Source organism: Podospora pseudocomata, chromosome 6, assembly GCF_035222375.1.
Source record: "Podospora pseudocomata strain CBS 415.72m chromosome 6, whole genome shotgun sequence".
In the NCBI taxonomy this organism is placed as follows: domain Eukaryota; kingdom Fungi; phylum Ascomycota; class Sordariomycetes; order Sordariales; family Podosporaceae; genus Podospora; species Podospora pseudocomata.
In genome coordinates this window covers 3475030-3494888 of record NC_085890.1, presented here as the reverse complement: position 1 = coordinate 3494888, position 19859 = coordinate 3475030, and the positions used below count along the sequence as shown (strand labels likewise).

Here is a 19859-nt window from a genome sequence, read left to right as displayed (position 1 = left end):
GTTTTAGACGTACTTTTTTTATGTGGTTAATGCTCAGTGGGTTCAAATGAATGTCATGCCCGGCATGTTTCGTCTCGTTCATTCCGGAACGAATCTTCTATATCGACCGGTTATTTTCTAATCTTAATTAACATCCAAACGAATAGAATTGGGGAAACATTTCGCCGCCAAATAATTCACTATCATCGATATCGAGGAAACTCAGAAGAGTTTTCCAAATTCGACAACTTGCTTTGTAAGACATCTCGTTTGTCCTCCAGAACGAAAAAGGTGGCTCCACTAAATTGCGTGATAAGCGAACGGTACAGTTTCCACCACCCTACCACAGTCATCCTCAATTACACAACCACACACTTGGAAATAACCATAACTGAATTAGAAACAGATGAATCAGACGATTCTGCAGCCTTCTTGCACGTGCATGCATTATGGCCGGGCTTGCCGCACACGCCACAACACCGAATCTTCGTACGAGATCCCCCTGCACCACCATTTTGTCGTGTTTCCGGGACTACTTGCTAATCTACGGCCTTCTGGTCTAGATGAACTTGTGCTTCTTGTACAATGAGTAACTTTACAAGCCGCACACGTGTTTTATAGCTCTCCGTCTTGTACTAAGCCCCTCATTAGCCCTGCGTAGTGAAGAGACCTCTGTATGGAGAAGAATCACCTCATGCATTACTGCCATTGCTCCCTTGATAAAGTGGTCTGCAGCAGCTAACATGGAGGTTGGAGAGCAACATGTGTTCAAGTTGTATAACCACTGTTAGCTCCTAGATTCCACATTGAGTTATACTACGGTGGCAGCAGAAAATTGACAAGGGGCATATTTCTGTTAGAGTCGACAGCATTTCCTTTGTTGATGTACCTACATGCGGTCCTGACCAATGGTACTTTTGTAGTGACCTCATAGAAGCCACAGCGTGTAGGATAGTCCTCCAATGGACGCCCCAAGTCAGCAAGCCATTGAAGTAAGTGTTGAGATATGTCGCCGACAGGTTAGTTGTATGCCCTGTCGGGTAGATCGGAAGCAATTACCTGAAGACTCCGGGGTTCTTGAACTGCGAGGTACGACGGTGCGAAGTGGCACCGAAGGAAGGCAAGTAAAGGGAATTATGCCCTGTAAATAGAATGGCAGACACTGAACTGCAGGGAATTATGCCCTGGAAGAAAGTGTGGTAAAACAGTATATTGACTTTGACTGTTTGACTTGAACTTGAACTTAAGAAAGGAAAGAAAAGACCATTCTCAATACACTGCGAGGGGAGCCTTTTATAGGCATCCAAGACCTCGTTTTTCTCCTTATCGCTCTCCACAACTTCCATCGGTTCAGTTGGCCACAGTGGCTTGCTCACCGTGCTCAGGGTTTGCTTACCGTGCTCAGGACCTTGCTCACCATGCTTAGGGCCTTGCTTACCGTGCTCAGGGCCTGCTCAGGCTGCTCAGGAGATCTCTACTTCTGCTCAGGCTAAAGCGGCGACTGCTCAGGTCCCAAAACGAGAATGGAAATCGCCCATGTCCAGATTCCGATATCTTTCTGGCTGTACCAGTTTGCCCATTGTTGAATCTGGAATCAAAGGCCATACAAGCGTTGTGTAACCTCACCATCAGGCAAGACACCAAGCCCGGGGTTTCTTCTTGCTCGAGAGGCATCTGGGGTATTCTCAAAGTTAGCGTTCTCGCCATGATTGTAGCGAAACGGCCATGGAAGATATGCCAGAATCGGACTTTTCACCTAGAGATGAACAGACCGGTTGGTTCCAGATCTGCTCCAAGTTTTGAGAAGAACCAGAGTGAAGGTAGGTATCCTCACGTTTGGGAGACTCGGTCAACTGTCGTTGTAGGGTCAGTTTTCTCATTGTTTGACGTCCTTGGGTATTGACTCTAGATCAGGCTGAGTTGGTCTTCAAACCGAGGCCCTGACCGCCCCAAGGTCTTGATGCCTCATCATTCGTTGAGACCCAACCGCACCGTGGCTCAAACAGACCATGATGCGGTACGCAAATAGGGTCTAAATAATGTCTTGCATATCGGGGCTAACAAAGATGAGCGCCTGTCGTAAGGTGATTGGTGGTTGGTTCGAGGACGCAGGTACTTGTTCTGGTTGGGTGGGAATTGTGGTATCTTAGTTGGTGTGACTCATGGGACTGATGAGCTGGCAAAGCATTGCCGGCACAACTTCTGCAATTGAACTACGGTACATACACAACGGGCTGGATGTATGACAGAAAAAACCCATGGAGGGCTTGTGCATGAAAGAGAAGTGTGACGTGTGACAGCTCAACTTGGGGGTCAACGAGGCAGGTACCCCTCCCGGGCACCCTGGAAAGAGCACAACCCCCACTAAGGTACCTAGCAGGTCAACCATCCACCGTTGCCGCACGGAATATCCAGGATCCCAAGAAAAACACGAATTTCAGCCGATGTCCGACGAAACCAGTGCTTCAAATTCCCTTTTTCTTGTTTTGCATCCGCCTTGGCCCTTTGCCCGACTGTTTCGCCCATGGTTTCTACCAGACGTAGATCTTCAGAGCAGCGTTTACTCAAGTCCAGGTGCACATGCCACGCCCGCCTTTCCTGGTTCACCAGTTCCCGCTGGACATCGAGCTCAAAACTGTCATCGTTGGACACCAATCTCGATACCATCGCCTGCGCCTCTGCAGCTGACCCGTGGAACCGCATCATGGTAGCCCCCTTTTCCAACATCGAACCTAGATAGGTATCGATGAGCTCTTGCTCATGACGCATGCCAGTCTCCTGGTCCTTCACTTCATCCCACCGCGTCGTAACGATTATGACATTCTCGAGGGTGACGGGGCCCTTGCACAGTGACGGAAGCATCTTCAGGTAATCGTACGTCGAGTTGCAGTCCAGAGGCTTGTGGATCGGATGGAAGTAAAGGATGCCCTTGAGTGGAATATTGAGCGTATACTGGATCGACAAGTATCGTAGGATATTTATCAAGGTTGTGGCGTCTGCAGGCTGCGTGTCGTCGAATCCGGGCGTGTCGCCCACCGTGACAAAGGAGCGAGGCTTCCGATCCACAGTGAGTTTGACCGCTTGAGGTGGCTGAGAAGCTGTAGACGTCATGTCATTTCACGTTAGCTAACTTCAACTAGAAAAAAACCGAGACTGTGCGTACCCGATAGAATTTCTTTTCCGACCTTGCCAGAGCCTGCCTTGAGGAGGTTCACAAATACACTTTTGCCCGATCCGTTGACCCCCATCACCATCACCATCCCATCTGCATCCGCTGAAGTCTTGTCCCTCATTCTGCTGCGTGGCGCCGAGGCGATGTCTTCACAGGGCACGAGATCAGAAGATTTTTGCAGAGGCCGGCCTGACAGATGAGTTATTATTCCTCAGTATCGAGTTTATCCTCAATCTTGAGGAGCTGTTACGCCTTGAAATGCGTCTTATACACACCTTCTGCCACGCCCGGTTTGTCACTAAAACCGGTTATCAGGTTCTGATTACTACCCAATGCACCATGGGTGACAATATGCCGTCTTCTGATTGCTGCGGGGGCATTTCCTGCTTTCCACATTGGATGCCTCACAGGTTGGGCCCCCGCTTGCCTGCTGCCCAAAGCATAGCGTCAAGTGATCGACTTGGTGTAACATGCCAAAGGTAGCTGTTTGGTATGACAGAAGGCTGAGCCTCGACATCTAGCGGCTGAAATGGAAATTGTATATCTCGGCTCCTATGGCCTTGTTTATTTGCCACTCCTGTAGTGTCAAGGTATGCATATTCTGACTTTCTTAGCTGTCAACAGCCCCTGCATTATCCGGCCCGTCCCGAGTCTCCAAGCATGTTGAGTGACAACTCAGATTCCGCCTCAATGGCTAGCGCTTCGACACGAGTGGCCGAAGACGGAGCCACCCCGCCTTCCTCCTCACCTTCCCATGCTGGCGTTGACCAATACTTCATCGCTATTGGTATCGACTTTGGAACCACGTGAGCCCCATCAGCTTTTGCTTTCGGAATCTCCAAATCTCATACTCACGTTTTCACTAGTTATTCTGGTGTTTCCTGGACAAGATCCCACGAATGGAATCCCAATGATCCACGATACATTTACGATGTCATGAGTTGGCCAGGGGACCCCGACCATTATCAACAAAGACTGGACGAAGCACAAGTACCTACCTTGGTGGACCCGGAAACCGGAGCCTGGGGATATCATTGCCTCTCACCCACCAGCAATCCCATACGGTGGTTCAAGCTCCTGCTTCTTCGTGAAAGCGACGCAGGAGTTGATGTGCGGAGTAGTAAACAGCTCATTGAAGCCCGTTCGAGACTCCAAAAAAGTCAACGCTACCAGAAGACGGGTCTAGTCGGCCTCATTGCTGATTTTCTGAGGGGAGTATGGGAGCATGCGTTGGAAGAAATTGGGCGCGAAGTTGAGGGGCTCGATGGAGTGCCCTTGAAGGTAGCCATCGCCACTCCTGCCATGTGGCCTGAGTATGCCAACAAGACGATGATAGAAGCGGCGCACCTCGCTGGTATCACGGACCCACCCCCGTTCAGATTCGTTACCCTTTCTTGGGTTCAGGAACCCGAGGCCGCGGCTCTCTGCACGTTGAGAGAAAAGCTCAAACGCCCTGTAAAAGTAAGTTCGCCCCTTTGTGACACGGGAACAACCATGCCGTTTTTCGATCGCACCGCTAACCAAACTACGCAATGATTAGAGAGGAGAGACATTCATGGTTTGTGATTGTGGAGGCGGAACAATTGTGAGTTGACACTAGCCTGCCTCACTACAATCTGCTCGCTCTGCTAAACCGATTCAGGATATTATCACCTACACTATTGAGTCTGTCCACCCCCTTCGATTCAGGGAAGCTGTTGAAGGCGCTGGTTAGTAATGGAACAATATTCTTTATGGGTTTTGGACCCGCCTAACAACGAACCACAGGTAAACTTCGCGGTGCCTTCCTTATCGACCAAGCATTCGAAAATCATATTACGATTGGTAACAGGTCCCGGCCCGGCATCCGAAACAGCAAGGAATTCCGGGATTTTGTCGACCATGCGTGGGAGTATGGGCTGAAACGCAACTTTCACACGCCAGCCTCAGATAACCGTGAGAGGATTGTTGAGCCTGTCAGGTTGGAGAACCTACCACGGGGTCTGATTCCCAAGCATGGCCTGGACAGGTTGGTGGGTAGAGGAAAGCCGACTGACATAGTATTCATCGAAAGGTATGTCAGCTCCAAACGGTCGTGATTCTTCCTTGTTGTTGGTTTTCACAAGTGCTAACACTTCTCCTTCTAATCAAGAGCTGTTGTGGAACAGTGGTTCTCTGCCAGCTACACGGGAATTCGGTTTCTTATCGGCGAACAGCTCCAGCGGCTCAAGGCGGCAGGAGCCAAGTCGCCTAGCGTAAGTAAAGAGTAACCATAGAGGATGCTGCGTGATGCAATGCTGATGGTTCGATTAATCAGAAAATATTTCTTGTTGGCGGCCTTGGCTCCTCGCGATACCTGCATTCAATTCTCAACAGGCAGTTCAACAACATCTTACAGGTCAGAAGGACGTAAGTAGTTCTTCCCAACGTCTATGTGTGTGGGGTCAAAGTCAATTTCTCACATTATTACTCTAGGTGGTCCGCCGTTGCTCGTGGAGCAACCATGGCTCTTCTCGAGGGGATCTCTATCAACTCCAAGGTGGTCAGACAGAGCTACGGGATCCAAGCTTTGGTGCCCGAAAGCGAACATAATGGACCTAGATATCAGCCCCTGAAAGACGAGATGTACATAGGACGTGACGGCGTTTCGCGTATGAAGAGAATGTTGTGGTACTTCAAAGAAGTAAGTTCATCGAGCTCTATTTTGAAAAGAACGACGCTTGGATGACGAGAAATGTTAACCTTTGGCTGTTGTATCACAAGGGCGACCGTGCAGATTCCAACGGGACGAAAGTCTCACATCGAGTTTTTATCGACTTTGACAGCCGGCATAACACCGATCTCGTCATCGAAGTTTGCTTGTGTAACTCTGACAACCCCCCACCGAGGAAGGACAAGACGGTCAAGCCTATGTGTCGTTTCCGATGTCCAATGAGGGCTCTGGAATATGGAGACTGGCAGAAATTGGTTGATGATGAGGGGATGGTGACCCGAATTAGGCTCAACAACGTTATGCTGTCGATGATCTTTGATGGTGAGCTCAGGTGTATGTTGAGGACTGGAGATGATCATGCGGAGTTTGAGCTGGAAATGGAGCCTGTTGTAGAGTCGGAGATGGAGGATGGATTTGAGGGACGCTGCCGGATTGGATTCCTCTAGAGTGGATGTTTTTTTCATTTCTTTGCACCGCTTTCTTGCGGATTTCGTTTGTATGAGGGGCGTGGCAGTCTTTGAGAGTCAAAAGTTCGGTTGTTGGTAGAAGTTTTGTCATTTCTTGAAGTGCGCAGGAAGAAACTTTTGGATGTTGAGAATATCATTGTGGGATCTACTAGAGTAATTGCAATGTTTACTTGCTCCATTCCGGGTTGTCTGTAAGGCACCTAGTGCTGTCTTATAGTGTTGAAGAAAGCATCTTGCCCCTGATCAGTTGCCACAGTAACGGTTTTCTTCTCAAAATCAACAAACCTTGGCATACTCCACTCTCTGTAGGAAAGGGGTACCATAGGGGTGGTTCACGCCAAAATAAACGAACGTTCTAATGGCCGGAGCGAAAGGTCCGAACCTCGTTGACGTCTTCTTCCGGTGACGTTTGCAAGCATGAAGTTTCTGATGAATATCCAAGATAATCAATGCCGGTCTCTTCGCCGGCACTATTGCCGTAAACCCCGCCGATAACAGCTGCATGGGTCTTGAGAACCCCACGATGCTATCTCTAATCAACAGTATAACCGTGACTAACTGAAGGTCCAGCAAAACTATTCGATCCTGTCTTCATATCCGCCAATCACACACGCAGTGTCGGCGTCAGCCAAGCTTTCCCAACCGTCAATTAGCTGGCTCTTATCTGGCAGTACCCGGCATCTTTGCCAGCCACCCCCGCGATATGGTCCAAGATTCGACATTCAACCAGCAAGACTGCATCCCGGGAACCCGGATCCGAGCACGGTGGTGTGGATGAGGTAACGTCCCGCTGAGGAAATGCCGTGATACTGATGAGGGCACTGCTATATAAGATGGACCACGACATCTGAATCGGGCAGAAGAAAGACATTCTCACCCTCATTCTCAACATCCTAGAGGAGGAACTGGCATCATGACGAGACTTGCAAGACTTCTCATTGCTGCCTCTGCGGCCTGGCTGGGGTTTGCAGGTATCGGGAACTGCTCGACAGGTATTGTTTAACTGACCTCAAGTTAAAAGAATATCTAGCTGACCAATGCCACAGTCAAGGGCGTCCCTTTCCCCAGCCTCACCGAGGTCACCATCGATGACCTGGAGGAAGGACTCTCAAGAGGTCTCTTCACCAGTGTCGACCTGGTCAAGGCCTACTTGGCACGCATTGAACAAGTCAACCCTCTGTTACGAGCTGTCAATGAGGTGAACCCAGATGCCCTCGACATTGCCGCTGAGCTGGATGCTATGCGTGCCAACGGGACCACTCTCGGTCCACTTCATGGCATTCCCATTCTGATCAAGGACAACATTGCCACAGCGGACAAGATGAACAACACTGCTGGCTCCTTTGCACTGGTGGGCGCGAAGGTTCCTCATGACAGTACCATGGCGGTGAAGCTGCGTGAGGCTGGCGCCATTATCCTCGGCAAGGCCAACCTCAGTCAATGGGCCAACTACAGGAGTAGTAACTCGTCCAGTGGTTGGTCAGCGTATGGTGGTCAGGCAACCGGGGCTTACTATCCCAATGAAGACCCCGGCGGTAGTTCCAGCGGCAGTGGCGTTGCTGCATCCATTGGTCTTTGTCTTGCGGCCCTTGGTACAGAGGTCCGTAACAACAGCAATCTCACAACATGATCATGAAACTGACACCCATCCAGACCTCCGGATCAATCATCTCCCCATCCCAGAAAGGATCTCTAGTCGGCATCAAGCCCACCGTCGGCCTCACCTCCCGCTACCTCGTCATCCCCATTTCCTCCCACCAAGACACCATCGGCCCCATGGCCCGCACCGTCAAAGACGCCGCCATCATCCTCCAAGCCATCGCCGGCCACGACCCCAGAGATAACTACACATCCACCATCCCCTGGGAGGACTCCAAGATCCCGGATTACGTCTCCGCCCTCAACGTCAGCTCCCTCTCAGGGGCAAGAATCGGCATCCCCTACAACACCCTCAACCCCAACGCCAGCACGGTAGAGATGACCGCCTTCTGGTCCGCCATCGACACAATGAAATCCGCCGGTGCCACCGTCGTCAGCGCAAACTTCACTGTCCCCTCCCCTAACACAACCTCCATCGTCCTCGGCGCAGACTTTGTCTCTGACCTCGCGGTGTATCTTGATTCTCTATCGCACAACCCTTACAACCTCCACACCCTAGAAGACATCCGCAACTTCACCCAAAACTCCAGCCTGGAGTTCTTCCCCGACAGGGACACCGCCCGTTGGGACGGCGCGCTCGAGCTCGGGTACAACAACTCTGACATTCGCTTCTGGGAGGAATACCAGCGCAACCTCTACTGGGGTGGCGAGGGCGGTCTTTTGGGAGCGATTGAGCGAAATGATCTTGACGCGGTGGTGTTACCCACCAGTCAGGCTGCTGCCAAGGCGGCGATTCAGGGGGCACCGATTGTGACGTTGCCGTTGGGGTATTACCCTGCCACATGGAACGTTACGAGGAACGCGAGGGGGTTGGTGCAGCAGGGGCCTAATATTCCTTTTGGGATCAGCTTTTTGGGCGGCATGTTTGAGGAGGAGAAGTTGCTGGCTTTGGCGTATGCGTTTGAGCAGAGGACTTTGGTGAGGAAGAAGGGGCCGAGGCCGGTGATTGTGCCGAATTTGGAGTTGGGTGATTTTGTGGGGTTTTGAAAAAGGGGGGGGGGGGGGGTTGAGGAGATAGAATAGATGAATGGGGGTGATATGTTGGAGATCAGGATATGACTGTTGATGAAATCTGTAGTGCACTATCTGAGGAAAGAGGAGACTTTGGTTAAGTAACCAGGTACCTATCTACCCAAATTTTATGCTCAGCCTGAACGCCTTCATTGCTTACAACGTGTAGTTTGCCATCCGATCACGATCAAGGTCACACTGGGGTCATGTGACTCTGTTGGGGCGAGGCCGTCAAAATAAGCCTCGTTGACCATGTCCTTGTAGTTGCTTTCTTGGTCCAGCCATAAAGCCTCGACTGTGTCACGATCAAGCAAGCTCCATCCATAAGTACGGTAATGTCTAGTACGGAAATAGTCCGCGGCATCAGAACGGACTATTATGTTACAGTAATGGTCCGCGTTATCAGAAGTGACTATTGCGTCGTGGAAAATTGACACGGGGTAGCGCTTTTTTTGCGATACATCTCCGGTATCGTGAAGAAACTGTTGGCGTAGCATAGCCAAGCCTGCGTCCTGATTCATTGCTGATCTAGACTGTAAGTCGATTTCAGAGGAGGGGCGGATGGTGGCTGCTGGTAACTTAACGCCAACAACCTCCTGCAGGATGGTCGCTACATGTCGGGAGTCTCTGAACACCGGCTTAAACACTTAAGACTGGCGGCTCCGTTCACATTTATACTTGCGAAGGCTGGCCAGTACCTGCATATTCATGTCAGTAGGTATAATGCATCAAAATCCTGTCCGAAATGAACTTACGATGGGATCGTAGTATGTTCGTGGCGTTTCCTGCTGGCCGATTTCAGGGTCGAGGGGCAATGTGACGAGCGTTCCAAGACCATCCCACGAGCTTGGTTCATTCACCATATGGGAGATAGTCGCCATTTCTTCAACTCTCCAGTGATGCATTCCCCAAACAAACAGGCGCAAGGCCAGTCGGAACTGAGGTATAGGTTCATGAATGAGCATAGCAACCAGAAGGGAATCGAGACCTTTCGGTGCGCGAAAGTGGTCGTCTGACGGGGCCGGTAGCTTCGTTCGCCCTCAAGAATGCCCAGTACCACCGCTGGTATAACCCATTCATGACCAGAACTTGATCCTTTGGCTTTCTGCGGCGAACAAGTTTCCCTCAGTCGGATTGTTCTTGAAGATCCTGTATTTCAGGCAATCGAACCCAGGCTGGTACTTCGCATTGATGGTGTGTTGTGTATATTTGTTCAGTGGTGATTGGGGGAGTCATTCTCTCCGCAACGAAGTCTGCGAAGTTGATCCTCTTTGGTCGTGGGCTCGAGCCGGCTGAGTACGTCATCTAAGCCCATGACAGGGGAGGGCTGAAGCAAATCGGCGATGACATCAAACTTGTGCTTCCGAGAGGGAAAGAGCTCGAGATATTTTTGGAACTCCCGGTATTGTCTATCGCTCGAATAAATGTGTTCAGAGACCTCTGGGTATGTTAAATGTGCAGGAATGTAATCATCGAACTCACGGCGATTCTCGTCATCTTCTGAGAAAAGCCCATCCCAGAATACGCGTCCCTGTGGATCTTCTTCAAGAGGTGCTTTACGTTCTAATTCGGCAAGCTGGGCAAGTTTGATGGCGGCAACGAGAGCTGCAGGTGCATCCTTGAATCATCTTCTGACTCGAACTTCCATGTAGGAGAGCAAGCACTCGTGTAAGGCTCTACAGGAGCAGCTCAAGCTGTGATACCGATCGTCAATGTCGAGTTCGTCAAGGATTCCCCATAGTAGCGCGGTGATGTTGACACAGGAGAGCAAATTGGGCGCCATCACTGTGAGGTGTTTGTGTGTCAGATTCGACGACACGCAATGAGAGATCGATTGTCAAGCAGGAGGGTTGAATGTCGAATTCCGAGAGTTCCTTTTTTGCTTGGAAAAGTGTGCGCGTGGGGAACTCAAAGAAAAGGAAATCAAAACGCCAACGGCTATTGCCGATAAGGTAGATTGTGGCGTTTCACTAGGGTTTAAACTTCTTGTGTTAGTCGATGGTTGAGTTGATGGCTTTTAAGCTTTTGCCGCCTTTGTCACATGTCGACTCCGCAGCTTGGTTGCCCTCATTTACCATCATGGAGGTCGGTGACGTTATCAATAGTGAGCACCCACTCACCTCCTTATTTAATTTCTGTGCGCTGCGACAAAAACAGTATCGTACGTGGATCAAGATAGATCTCAAGTGCACCATCCACTCGCTCAATCAAGCTCCTGATAAAAACCCTCAGACGACACTTCATATTCCCGATACACGAAATCACGGCCTGTCCAAAATATATGATACATGGTAGCCCTTGGTACTCTTTATAGTAATTATTCTTGTTTGTATAGTGTGAATACCTAAGCCTGCCTAGATATACACTGCACTGGTTTCACCCCCATACAACCCGATTGTTCGAAACCATACCAGGCGCTCATGGTTCAAAGTTATATGCGACTGTCCATGATGTACCTTCTATTTCTCTAAGCTTTCACAGCACAAGACATCGGCCTTCATAGCTGAGACCTCGGATCTCCACGAGTTCACCCTGCCATAGCGTACAACACCGCGTAAATCCAGGCACACAAGACCACGGCCCCTGGCAGACTCAACCTCTATGCTTATGGGACCTGAAGGGGTCTACTCCAGGAATCCTGTCGCCAACTGTGATGTCGATTGAGATTCCACCAATAACCAAGGAGGCACTAAGGGCAACAACAGCTGATACGTACAACCTGCATTGAACCATGACACCCTTCTCCTCCAAGACCCACGTTTTCATCTCGTTGTTGGCTGAATCGAGCGCTGACTGGTTTTTCTTGACAACCTCTAGGTGACTCTTTTCTGACTTGCCAAATAAGAATGGCGTTCGAAATGGCTTCGGGGGTCGGGAAGTAGCCAAGTCGAACGCAAAGCTGCTTGCACGACCAATATTGCCCACGGCTTTGCCGCTCACCAAGCCGTTTCTGGTGATGGGTGAATTAGAAAGCGACCGAGACTCTTCAGGCCCACGCGAGTACTGTAATGTCCGGTACTCTTCGGTGTTGAGACAGTAAAATGCAAAGTATTTCGGATGGGGCTGTAGCTCGATTGTCTGGTTGGCGCTGCCCTTGAGAAATAAATCACGCTCTGCTATACCGCGCAGGAGTCTGTTCAAGCTGTCTGACACTGACGGAAGAGTCAAGACCCATGGGATGATCACGGCAATGACGTTACTCATTGACCCGAGCTCGAGTCTTTCGGGACGCTGATATCCTTCGGGGGACTCTTGTTGTTCGGCGTTCTTGTTAAGAATACTCCACGATACATGCGTCCCTACGGAGGCTTCGCGAGGGTCCGGCGGTGAAAAGCGTTGCCCCCGGGCAAAGGCAGAGCCTATTCGGCCAGCCATCCTTTTGGACTTGATATGGCCAAGGGTGAGGTTAAGTTGATGAAATGCGCGACCAGCACAGCTGATCATGGTGGGATCTGAGTTTCCTTCATAGTTTTGGTCCTGGTCCTGGCAGATAAGCGTCTGGAAGTGTTCCAAACCTGTCTCGTAGACCATGCTGCTAATTTCATATGTCGTCAATGAAGTTGTTCGTAGTTTGTGATATCCCGTTCATTTGTGGAGAAGATTTCAAAGATCCAGTATTCCCCGTCGGAACTGTGAACATCGTCCAAAATATTCTTCTCGTAAAAGGGCCCTCTTGGTTCTTGGTGCTGTGGGCTGGTCTTCGAAAGCGTCGGCATCGAGGAACAAACTCAATCCGCGGAGGTGCGTGCCATACATGGCCATGTTTCGCTTCGCTTGGTGGTCCCAAGAATTCGAATTGTTTCCTTGTCGCTTCAGGCGCTGTTCGACGCGGTCCCATTCCGCCTCGCTCAGCCCCTCCTGAATTGAAATCTGAGCAAATTCTCGGGTGTTAGCAGAGACAACCTTGGTCTTGGCTGAAATCTTGGCGAGGTGAGCAAGCATCTCGATTGCTGTCGACTGGCTATGTGCGTTGGCACATATGACACGGGCCATGGCCTCTGTGCAATAATATACCAGAGCGAAGAGGTCCAGGCGGTGCTCTGAACTTACTTCTGTCATTTTGCGATCAGAACTGTCTTCATCTTGGTTGCAAGTAAAGTCCAATGAAACACGAACTCTCCTAACAACCACGGTGCTAGCAAGCCTCTCCAGATGGCCCTGCTCTGCCGTGAGACATTCTCCGTCGTACTCAACAATATCGAGTGATTGGAGTAAGGCTGTTGAGAGTTTGACGAAAGTCTCGTAAGAGGAGATGGAATCCACCGCTAATTTGTCGGATCCTTTGAATTCTAGCGGCTTAGGATACAACATGATGGAGGCCAGCCTGGAAACTTGTTTTGAGACAAGTAGCTCTCGAATCTCTTGGCTTGTTCCGCCGTACTGACTGAAATCATCGAACATCGGGATATTCTTTTCTTCGAGACCTGGAGCAATGTCCGGCAGGTGGAAGCGTTTGTGGATGTTGAATTGATTGAAAATCTCACTTTCGGTAATGACCCAGTTTTCTGAAGATGGTTATGACGAACTCTTGCTTCGAATTGACAGCTTTGGTGTGTACGGAGACCTGGGCTCGTTGCTCACACCATCCCATGGAATCACAGTGGTGAGGTTCTTGCGCCTTTTGGACACGGCAGGTAGGGAAAGTTGGAGGTTGTCAAATATCGGGAGCTCCATTGTTGTGAAAGGAAAGGCCGACCAGCAGCGAACTGGATGAGGGCAAGAAATATTTGTAAGTAAAGACTTGAACGCGAGAAATCCAAAAAAAATGTAAACTTGATGTTACGCCCCAAGCGTAATACCCCTGTAACAGGAACCACTGGGTGGTACCTGTCAGACAGAAAAGGGTTCTGGTCAATCAAGCTGAATAGGAGCTCATGGAAGCTGAAACTGACGTAACCAGTTCAGCTGGACATGGTACCCTTGCCACCAATGCTGTCACCATGCATAGATATAATTGAGGTTCTCTGGCTTTGAAGGCACACTGAGCAAGGTACAAAGATACTTCAGAAATATATGTAGATAGCTTGACATAAATAGGGGGGAGCGCCGGGCGCTCCCCGTGTCGAGGAATCTGATTCCTCATGCAAGCAATTCAAGTTCATTTGTCTACAATCTACTTTCAGTAGCTCTTTGTTAGAACAACCTGTTGTTGACAGTGAACCCATGTCTGAGACGCTTGTCACAACCTTCGATCATCCTGTCATATTCACCTCTGGCGTACTGCCTTGCAGTCTGTATCCACTCCCGGTGCAGGTTGTAACACTTGAACTGATATAATGCCAGAATCGCTTTAAGTATTCATTTTGTCACTTTGAAGTATACCATTTTGCTCAGAGGATATTCGGCTGCGGAACTGGTGTTCTTCCCGGTCAAGGGAAATATATTGCCGCTTTTAGACTTGGGTGGGGTGTGTAGTTAGGAGCAGCACTGCCTCTTCCACCCTACCCCCCTGTCAATTTCAGCTTGGAAAAAATGTGTTTGATTTCGAAATGTCCAAATTAACCAGCTTAAGTTCGAATAACGAATTTGCAAGTCAAGGTAAAGGCAAAGTTGAATCGTCATATAAACCAACATACTGCTTGTCTTAACTACAGTTCCATTTCATATTTACATACCCACCTAAGCTTCTTTATTACTTCCTATTAACAAATTAGCACTTATGGCGTCATACCTCCCTAGTTCCCTTGGCATCAGCTGCCGCTCTCACAGGCTTAGTTACTGCAGTCAAATCATCTTGGGAGCTGTCTCGTATGATAAAGAAGAAATATGAGCAGCGTGTACTGAAGGATCATGCCAATGAAATTAACACCAGGCTGTAAGTAAGACTTTATGTTACACGGCAAATAAGCAATTAGCCGCATTACGGCCTAACTGCTATCTACCTGCATAATTAATGGTTGGAATTGAGGCGGACAATTAAATGCCTCGCGGCTGTTAAAGGAAACCAGATCAAATAAAGTTGTGGCGCTTGGAACTACGTCAAGCTAACTAGCCCGATCTCGAGTTGTTCGAGTGGGCAAAATGACGCCTCTACCAAGTGTTCTAGAGCCACCTGTCTTCATGACGAAACAGGGTACTCGAAGTGATAAAAGAGGCGGGATCCAGAAGGATCTAGAGTATTGTGACGGGCTATAAATTAATGGAGACCGCCAGGCCCCTCCTGTGTCACACTATGATAGAAAAAAAAGAGAGAGATAAAGAATGAGAGATCAGCTCAGCTGTCTGTCGTGAACTTCATAGTTAGGACGCGCCCCGAAGAACAGCCAATAGCAATTGTTGATGCCGCTGCAGCGAAACATTGTGACTGATATTCCAGAGGCAGCCATAGCCAATTTTCTGAACCCTTCATAATCCATCTCTTGCTCATGTCTATTCCATAGCGTGGGTAATGTGGGGGGTTGGTATCGTTAGATCCGGATGCAATCAGCTTCGAATCAAGGGAAGACGCTACCGATTTCACAGAACCGCCATGGCCCTCGAGCGTCTGCGTACATGACCCCGTGGCCGCCTCCCAGATCTTGATGGTACTGTCGTCTGATCCTGACACAACCCACTTCGAATCGGGCGAGAACGCTACCGACAGGACCTCATCGCCATGGCCCTCGAGCGTCTGCGTACATGACCCCGTGGCCGCCTCCCAGATCTTGATGGTACTGTCGAATGATCCTGACGCAACCCACTTCGAATCGGGCGAGAACGCTACCGACCGGACCCAATCGCCATGGCCCTCGAGCGTCTGCGTACATGACCCCGTGGCCGCCTCCCAGATTTTGATGGTACTGTCGAATGATCCTGACACAACCCACTTCGAATCGGGCGAGAACGCTACCGACCAGACCCTATCGCCATGGCTCTCGAGCGTCTGCGTACATGACCCCGTGGCCGCCTCCCAGATTTTGATGGTACTGTCGTCTGATCCTGACACAACCCACTTCGAATCGGGCGAGAACGCTACCGACCAGACCCCATTGCCATGGCCCTCGAGCGTCTGCGTACATGACCCCGTGGCCGCCTCCCAGATTTTGATGGTACTGTCGAATGATCCTGACACAACCCACTTCGAATCGGGCGAGAACGCTACCGACCGGACCACATTGCCATGGCCCTCGAGCGTCTGCGTACATGACCCCGTGGCCGCCTCCCAGATCTTGATGGTACTGTCGTTTGATCCTGACACAACCCACTTCGAATCGGGCGAGAACGCTACCGACCAGACCCTATCGCCATGGCTCTCGAGCGTCTGCGTACATGACCCCGTGGCCGCCTCCCAGATTTTGATGGTACTGTCGTCTGATCCTGACACAACCCACTTCGAATCGGGCGAGAACGCTACCGACCAGACCCTATCGCCATGGCCCTCGAGCGTCTGCGTACATGACCCCGTGGCCGCCTCCCAGATTTTGATGGTACTGTCGGCTGATCCTGACGCAACCCACTTCGAATCGGGCGAGAACGCTACCGACCGGACCCCATTGCCATGGCCCTCGAGCGTCTGCGTACATGACCCCGTGGCCGCCTCCCAGATCTTGATAGTACTGTCGTTTGATCCTGACACAACCCACTTCGAATCGGGCGAGAACGCTACCGACAGGACCTCATTGCCATGGCCCTCGAGCGTCTGCGTACATGACCCCGTGGCCGCCTCCCAGATCTTGATGGTACGGTCGTTTGATCCTGACGCAATCCACTTCGAATCGGGCGAGAACGCTACCGACAGGACCCAACCGCGATGGCCCTCGAGCGTCTGCCGGCACGCATTCCAATTATTCTCTACCATTGGCCTCGAAGTAATCCACTTCCGTTCTTCCTGCGTAAATAGGCCTCTTGTTATACTTTGGGCGGGGCTGAATACAAGTGCTGAAGCGTATACCTGAAGAGGATAATTCTCAATAACCCATTTCCAGTATAAAACGAATCGGCGCATGTCAGCGACAAGGCTTGGTAATTGAGACGTAATCGAACTGTGCTAAATTCCTGTTAGAACCGCTTAATAAGAGGATACTATCACTGGGTAGAGCCTACCTGAAGAATGCTTTCGAGCTTTGCCATTGAAAGTATCCCCTGCGGCATGCTCTTACAAAGTGAAAGTGCTTCAAGCCAGTGGAGGTAGTGCTGCCTCAGAAAGCCATCGACGATACCACCATCTTGGAAAATATCTGGGTGCTTACTATCGTCGCTCGACTGCCAGTTACAGAGATGATGAACCCAGTAAACGCACGAGTACCGCACTGTCGCAAGAGGGTCCGGGTCCGGCACTCGGACGTGGTCGATAGAAAATCCTGGTATGCATAAACCGTATACATCGCGTTGCAACTTGCCTGAGAGAAGCTTTAGTGACCGATCCGATATGTCATGGTGGGTCACAGCCACACCACTGGGGAAAAGTAATGGGGAGGCTTGATCACTTAGGTAGTCCTTGGCTGATTGATGAACGAGGTAGATCTGGTTATCTCGAACCGTGAGAAAGGATCCGCACTTGGCCACGATCTTCTGAATATTTTCCGTCGACCTGACAATCTGTTCCGGTAATCCAGACAAGCCGCCTATTTCGTCCAAGTGAAGTGGGCGGTATGCTACCGTCACCACCGAGAGAATGCGCCAACAGAATTCCGAGTCCCGTTTATTCCGCCTGATCTCATCCAGCATGCGCTTGTACATCCCATCCAGCCCCGGTGGCACTTCTTCGACAATCTGCAGAACATGCCAGCTCTCAACCCCATCCATGCTGAGTTCCTGTACGACGAGGGCGACCCAGAGGAACGTGCCGTTTGCCTTGTTGTGTAGAATATCCCGTACTTGATCCTTTAGCAGGGCGTCGTCCTGAAGTGCTTCTAACCCAGATAGTTTATCGTCGATGTACACATCGACAGCATGAGACACCTCCATCGCATTTTCCTTCAGCTCAAGACTAAGCCTTGTTCGCGCATTGTTAGATTTCAATTTCTTCTCAATGATCGTCTCGTTCCGGCTTGTTAAGAGCCATTTTATCCGATCGGATGAGATACAGACGATAAAGTCTAAAAGCTTCGGTAGGTCGATAACACATTCGTCTAGGGCATCGACGACTAAACAGGTTGGCTTCACGTTCGGATCTCCTAGCATCCCCACTAAAATGTCCGAGAGGGCGAACCAGGCATTTGCGTCGGAGAGGGATTTACCAGCGTCGGTGTATTTACGCACGTGGGAGATGAGACGTGGCTGCTGGTGGGCAAGAAGGTAGATCAGGCCACGCAATACGGCAATGGCGTTATTGATGCGGAGTCGGTAGCTTGGCAGAAGAAGTAGGCCAGATTACGACAATGCCCGTCTGCAACAATGGCTCCCTGTAGCTCGTTGATGATGCCGCAGAGTAACATGGTCTTGCCTTTGCCGGGATCTCCATTGATCCAGAGTAAGCGGCTCTCCGACCGTTCACGCCATAGACAGAAGTCGGGGTTGGCGAAAACCCAGCGGTAAGCGCCAGCAAGCAACCCACCTTTTGCCTCCTCGATGCGCTTCTTATCAAGGCGCGGGTCGGTAGAATGTAGACTGGACAGACAGCGATCATGCTTACTAATTTCCTCTCGCAGCCGCCCAAATGCTCTATCTTCTCCTTCGCCATACAGAAGCGGCATTGTTACATCAAAGATGCCGAATAGCGAGTACGCCTTGTCTTCTTTTTGTGTGGTGTTGCGCTTTCCGACCCACGACAGACGCTCTTCGATGCTGAAGTCGGACAATGTGTTGCCTGGGAGAGCCTCTAGGGGAATCTCGGTCACATCGTGGATTTGCTGTTCCAAAGACTTCTTGTCTCCTAGACGCTCGCCCTCTTTGGAGAAGAATTCCACAATTGCTGGAGCAATGAGCTCTTGAAGGGTCCACCCACGAGTGAACCACCTGGATTTTCGAAAGGTTAATTCCCACCAGCCAGGGTTGCCGTCGGTGTCCTTCTGGCAGGTTGAGACGTCTGTGAGATAGACATAGCATTTGGCTGCATTGCGGTACCACTGAAACATGGAGTTAAGGGCGCGCTGAACTTCGGTGCTGTCGGATTTGTCGATACAGCATGTGTCGACCCAGAAGAATTTCAGCCCATCGCGTCCGGCTTGATCTCCACAAAACCGGATCTTGGAGTAGCCTCTTTTGTTCTTGCATGTACCGTCCTTTATATCCTTAAAGATGACCTCTTCGTCGTCCCAGGTGTGCGAAAGTATTGCATACGGTGGGACCTGGTCGTCGGGAATGTCATCCGTTAAACTAAAATCGCCGGTATCATTGCGTTCCAGGAGGCGCATTGTCGAAAAACCGCCGAGCTTAGCTCTCGTAGCTACTCGTATGACTGTCCGACAGCGGGAAAAGGCGAGCAGGTGGGCCGGGGGGATGGACGAAACTAATAGGCTCAACAAATCAGTAGCTGAAACAAGGATAAGCTCTCAGACATAGATCAGAATCACCTACCGCGAGTAATTGTTGAGCTACGTAGCGCAAATCTCAGTGGGTTCGATTGTTGCAGCTCAAAGGTGGTTGTTGTTGCTGCTGTCTCCAAGGGTTGAGGTGCTGTCCTGCCTGGGCTGTGCCGCAGTGATGAGCCAAGTCCAGCGCAAACGTGCACGGACATCCAAACGTGATCCAGTCTCTCGGCTGAATCCTCAGCAAAACGCATTCCTTGCGATAGCACACATATGATTTTGATTTCGGCTTTGAAGATCGGAGTGGTAAATGTCCAGTTATACAAAGAGCTATGCTTCATCATCATTCCGCCTGAGAGCCTGAAAATGCAAGCTCGATGTACCGAAGTACCTCTATTTTCTACAGCCCCTTTTATTTTCGATTTCTATTTTCTGTCGGCGGTTATATGCTTCAGGTTTATTGGAAGACTCAGGGGTGTGAATGTAGAAGA

General features: G+C 50.3%; 4 protein-coding genes and 1 pseudogene across 5 annotated transcripts; 2 read left to right on the top strand and 3 right to left on the bottom strand.

Moving 5' to 3' along the window:
- Positions 1–3841: 3841 nt before the first annotated feature.
- Positions 3842–6289, top strand: QC762_0100380 (uncharacterized protein; the record flags this gene model as incomplete). The annotated part of the gene is made up of 9 exons (XM_062884196.1): positions 3842–3957; positions 4018–4612; positions 4692–4736; positions 4794–4860; positions 4919–5204; positions 5283–5385; positions 5448–5539; positions 5606–5813; positions 5894–6289. The coding sequence occupies 9 exons, from the start codon at positions 3842–3844 to the stop codon at positions 6287–6289; spliced, it is 1908 nt and encodes a 635-aa protein (XP_062741159.1).
- Positions 6290–6671: 382 nt separating this feature from the next.
- On the top strand, positions 6672–8956 carry QC762_608890 (uncharacterized protein; the record flags this gene model as incomplete). Its single annotated transcript, XM_062892567.1, has 3 exons — positions 6672–7302; positions 7357–7910; positions 7964–8956. The coding sequence occupies exons 1-3, from the start codon at positions 7224–7226 to the stop codon at positions 8954–8956; spliced, it is 1626 nt and encodes a 541-aa protein (XP_062741158.1). The 5' UTR covers positions 6672–7223.
- Positions 8957–11572: 2616 nt separating this feature from the next.
- QC762_608880 (uncharacterized protein) lies at positions 11573–12511 on the bottom strand (the record flags this gene model as incomplete). The annotated part of the gene is made up of 1 exon (XM_062892566.1): positions 11573–12511. The coding sequence occupies one exon, from the start codon at positions 12509–12511 to the stop codon at positions 11573–11575; it is 939 nt and encodes a 312-aa protein (XP_062741157.1).
- A 72-nt stretch (positions 12512–12583) lies between these two features.
- On the bottom strand, positions 12584–13291 carry QC762_608878 (uncharacterized protein; the record flags this gene model as incomplete). Its single annotated transcript, XM_062892565.1, has 2 exons — positions 12584–12678; positions 13063–13291. 2 exons carry the CDS (start codon positions 13289–13291, stop codon positions 12584–12586), a joined length of 324 nt encoding a protein of 107 aa, XP_062741156.1.
- Positions 13292–15194: 1903 nt separating this feature from the next.
- HNWD-pc9 lies at positions 15195–19254 on the bottom strand (annotated as a pseudogene; the record flags this gene model as incomplete). The annotated part of the gene is made up of 2 exons: positions 17003–19254; positions 15195–16946 (listed from the first exon to the last, which is right to left on the bottom strand). Coding segments are annotated over exons 1-2 (4004 nt in total), but the record flags the coding sequence as incomplete, so codon positions are not given.
- Between the last annotated feature and the right edge of the window lie 605 nt (positions 19255–19859).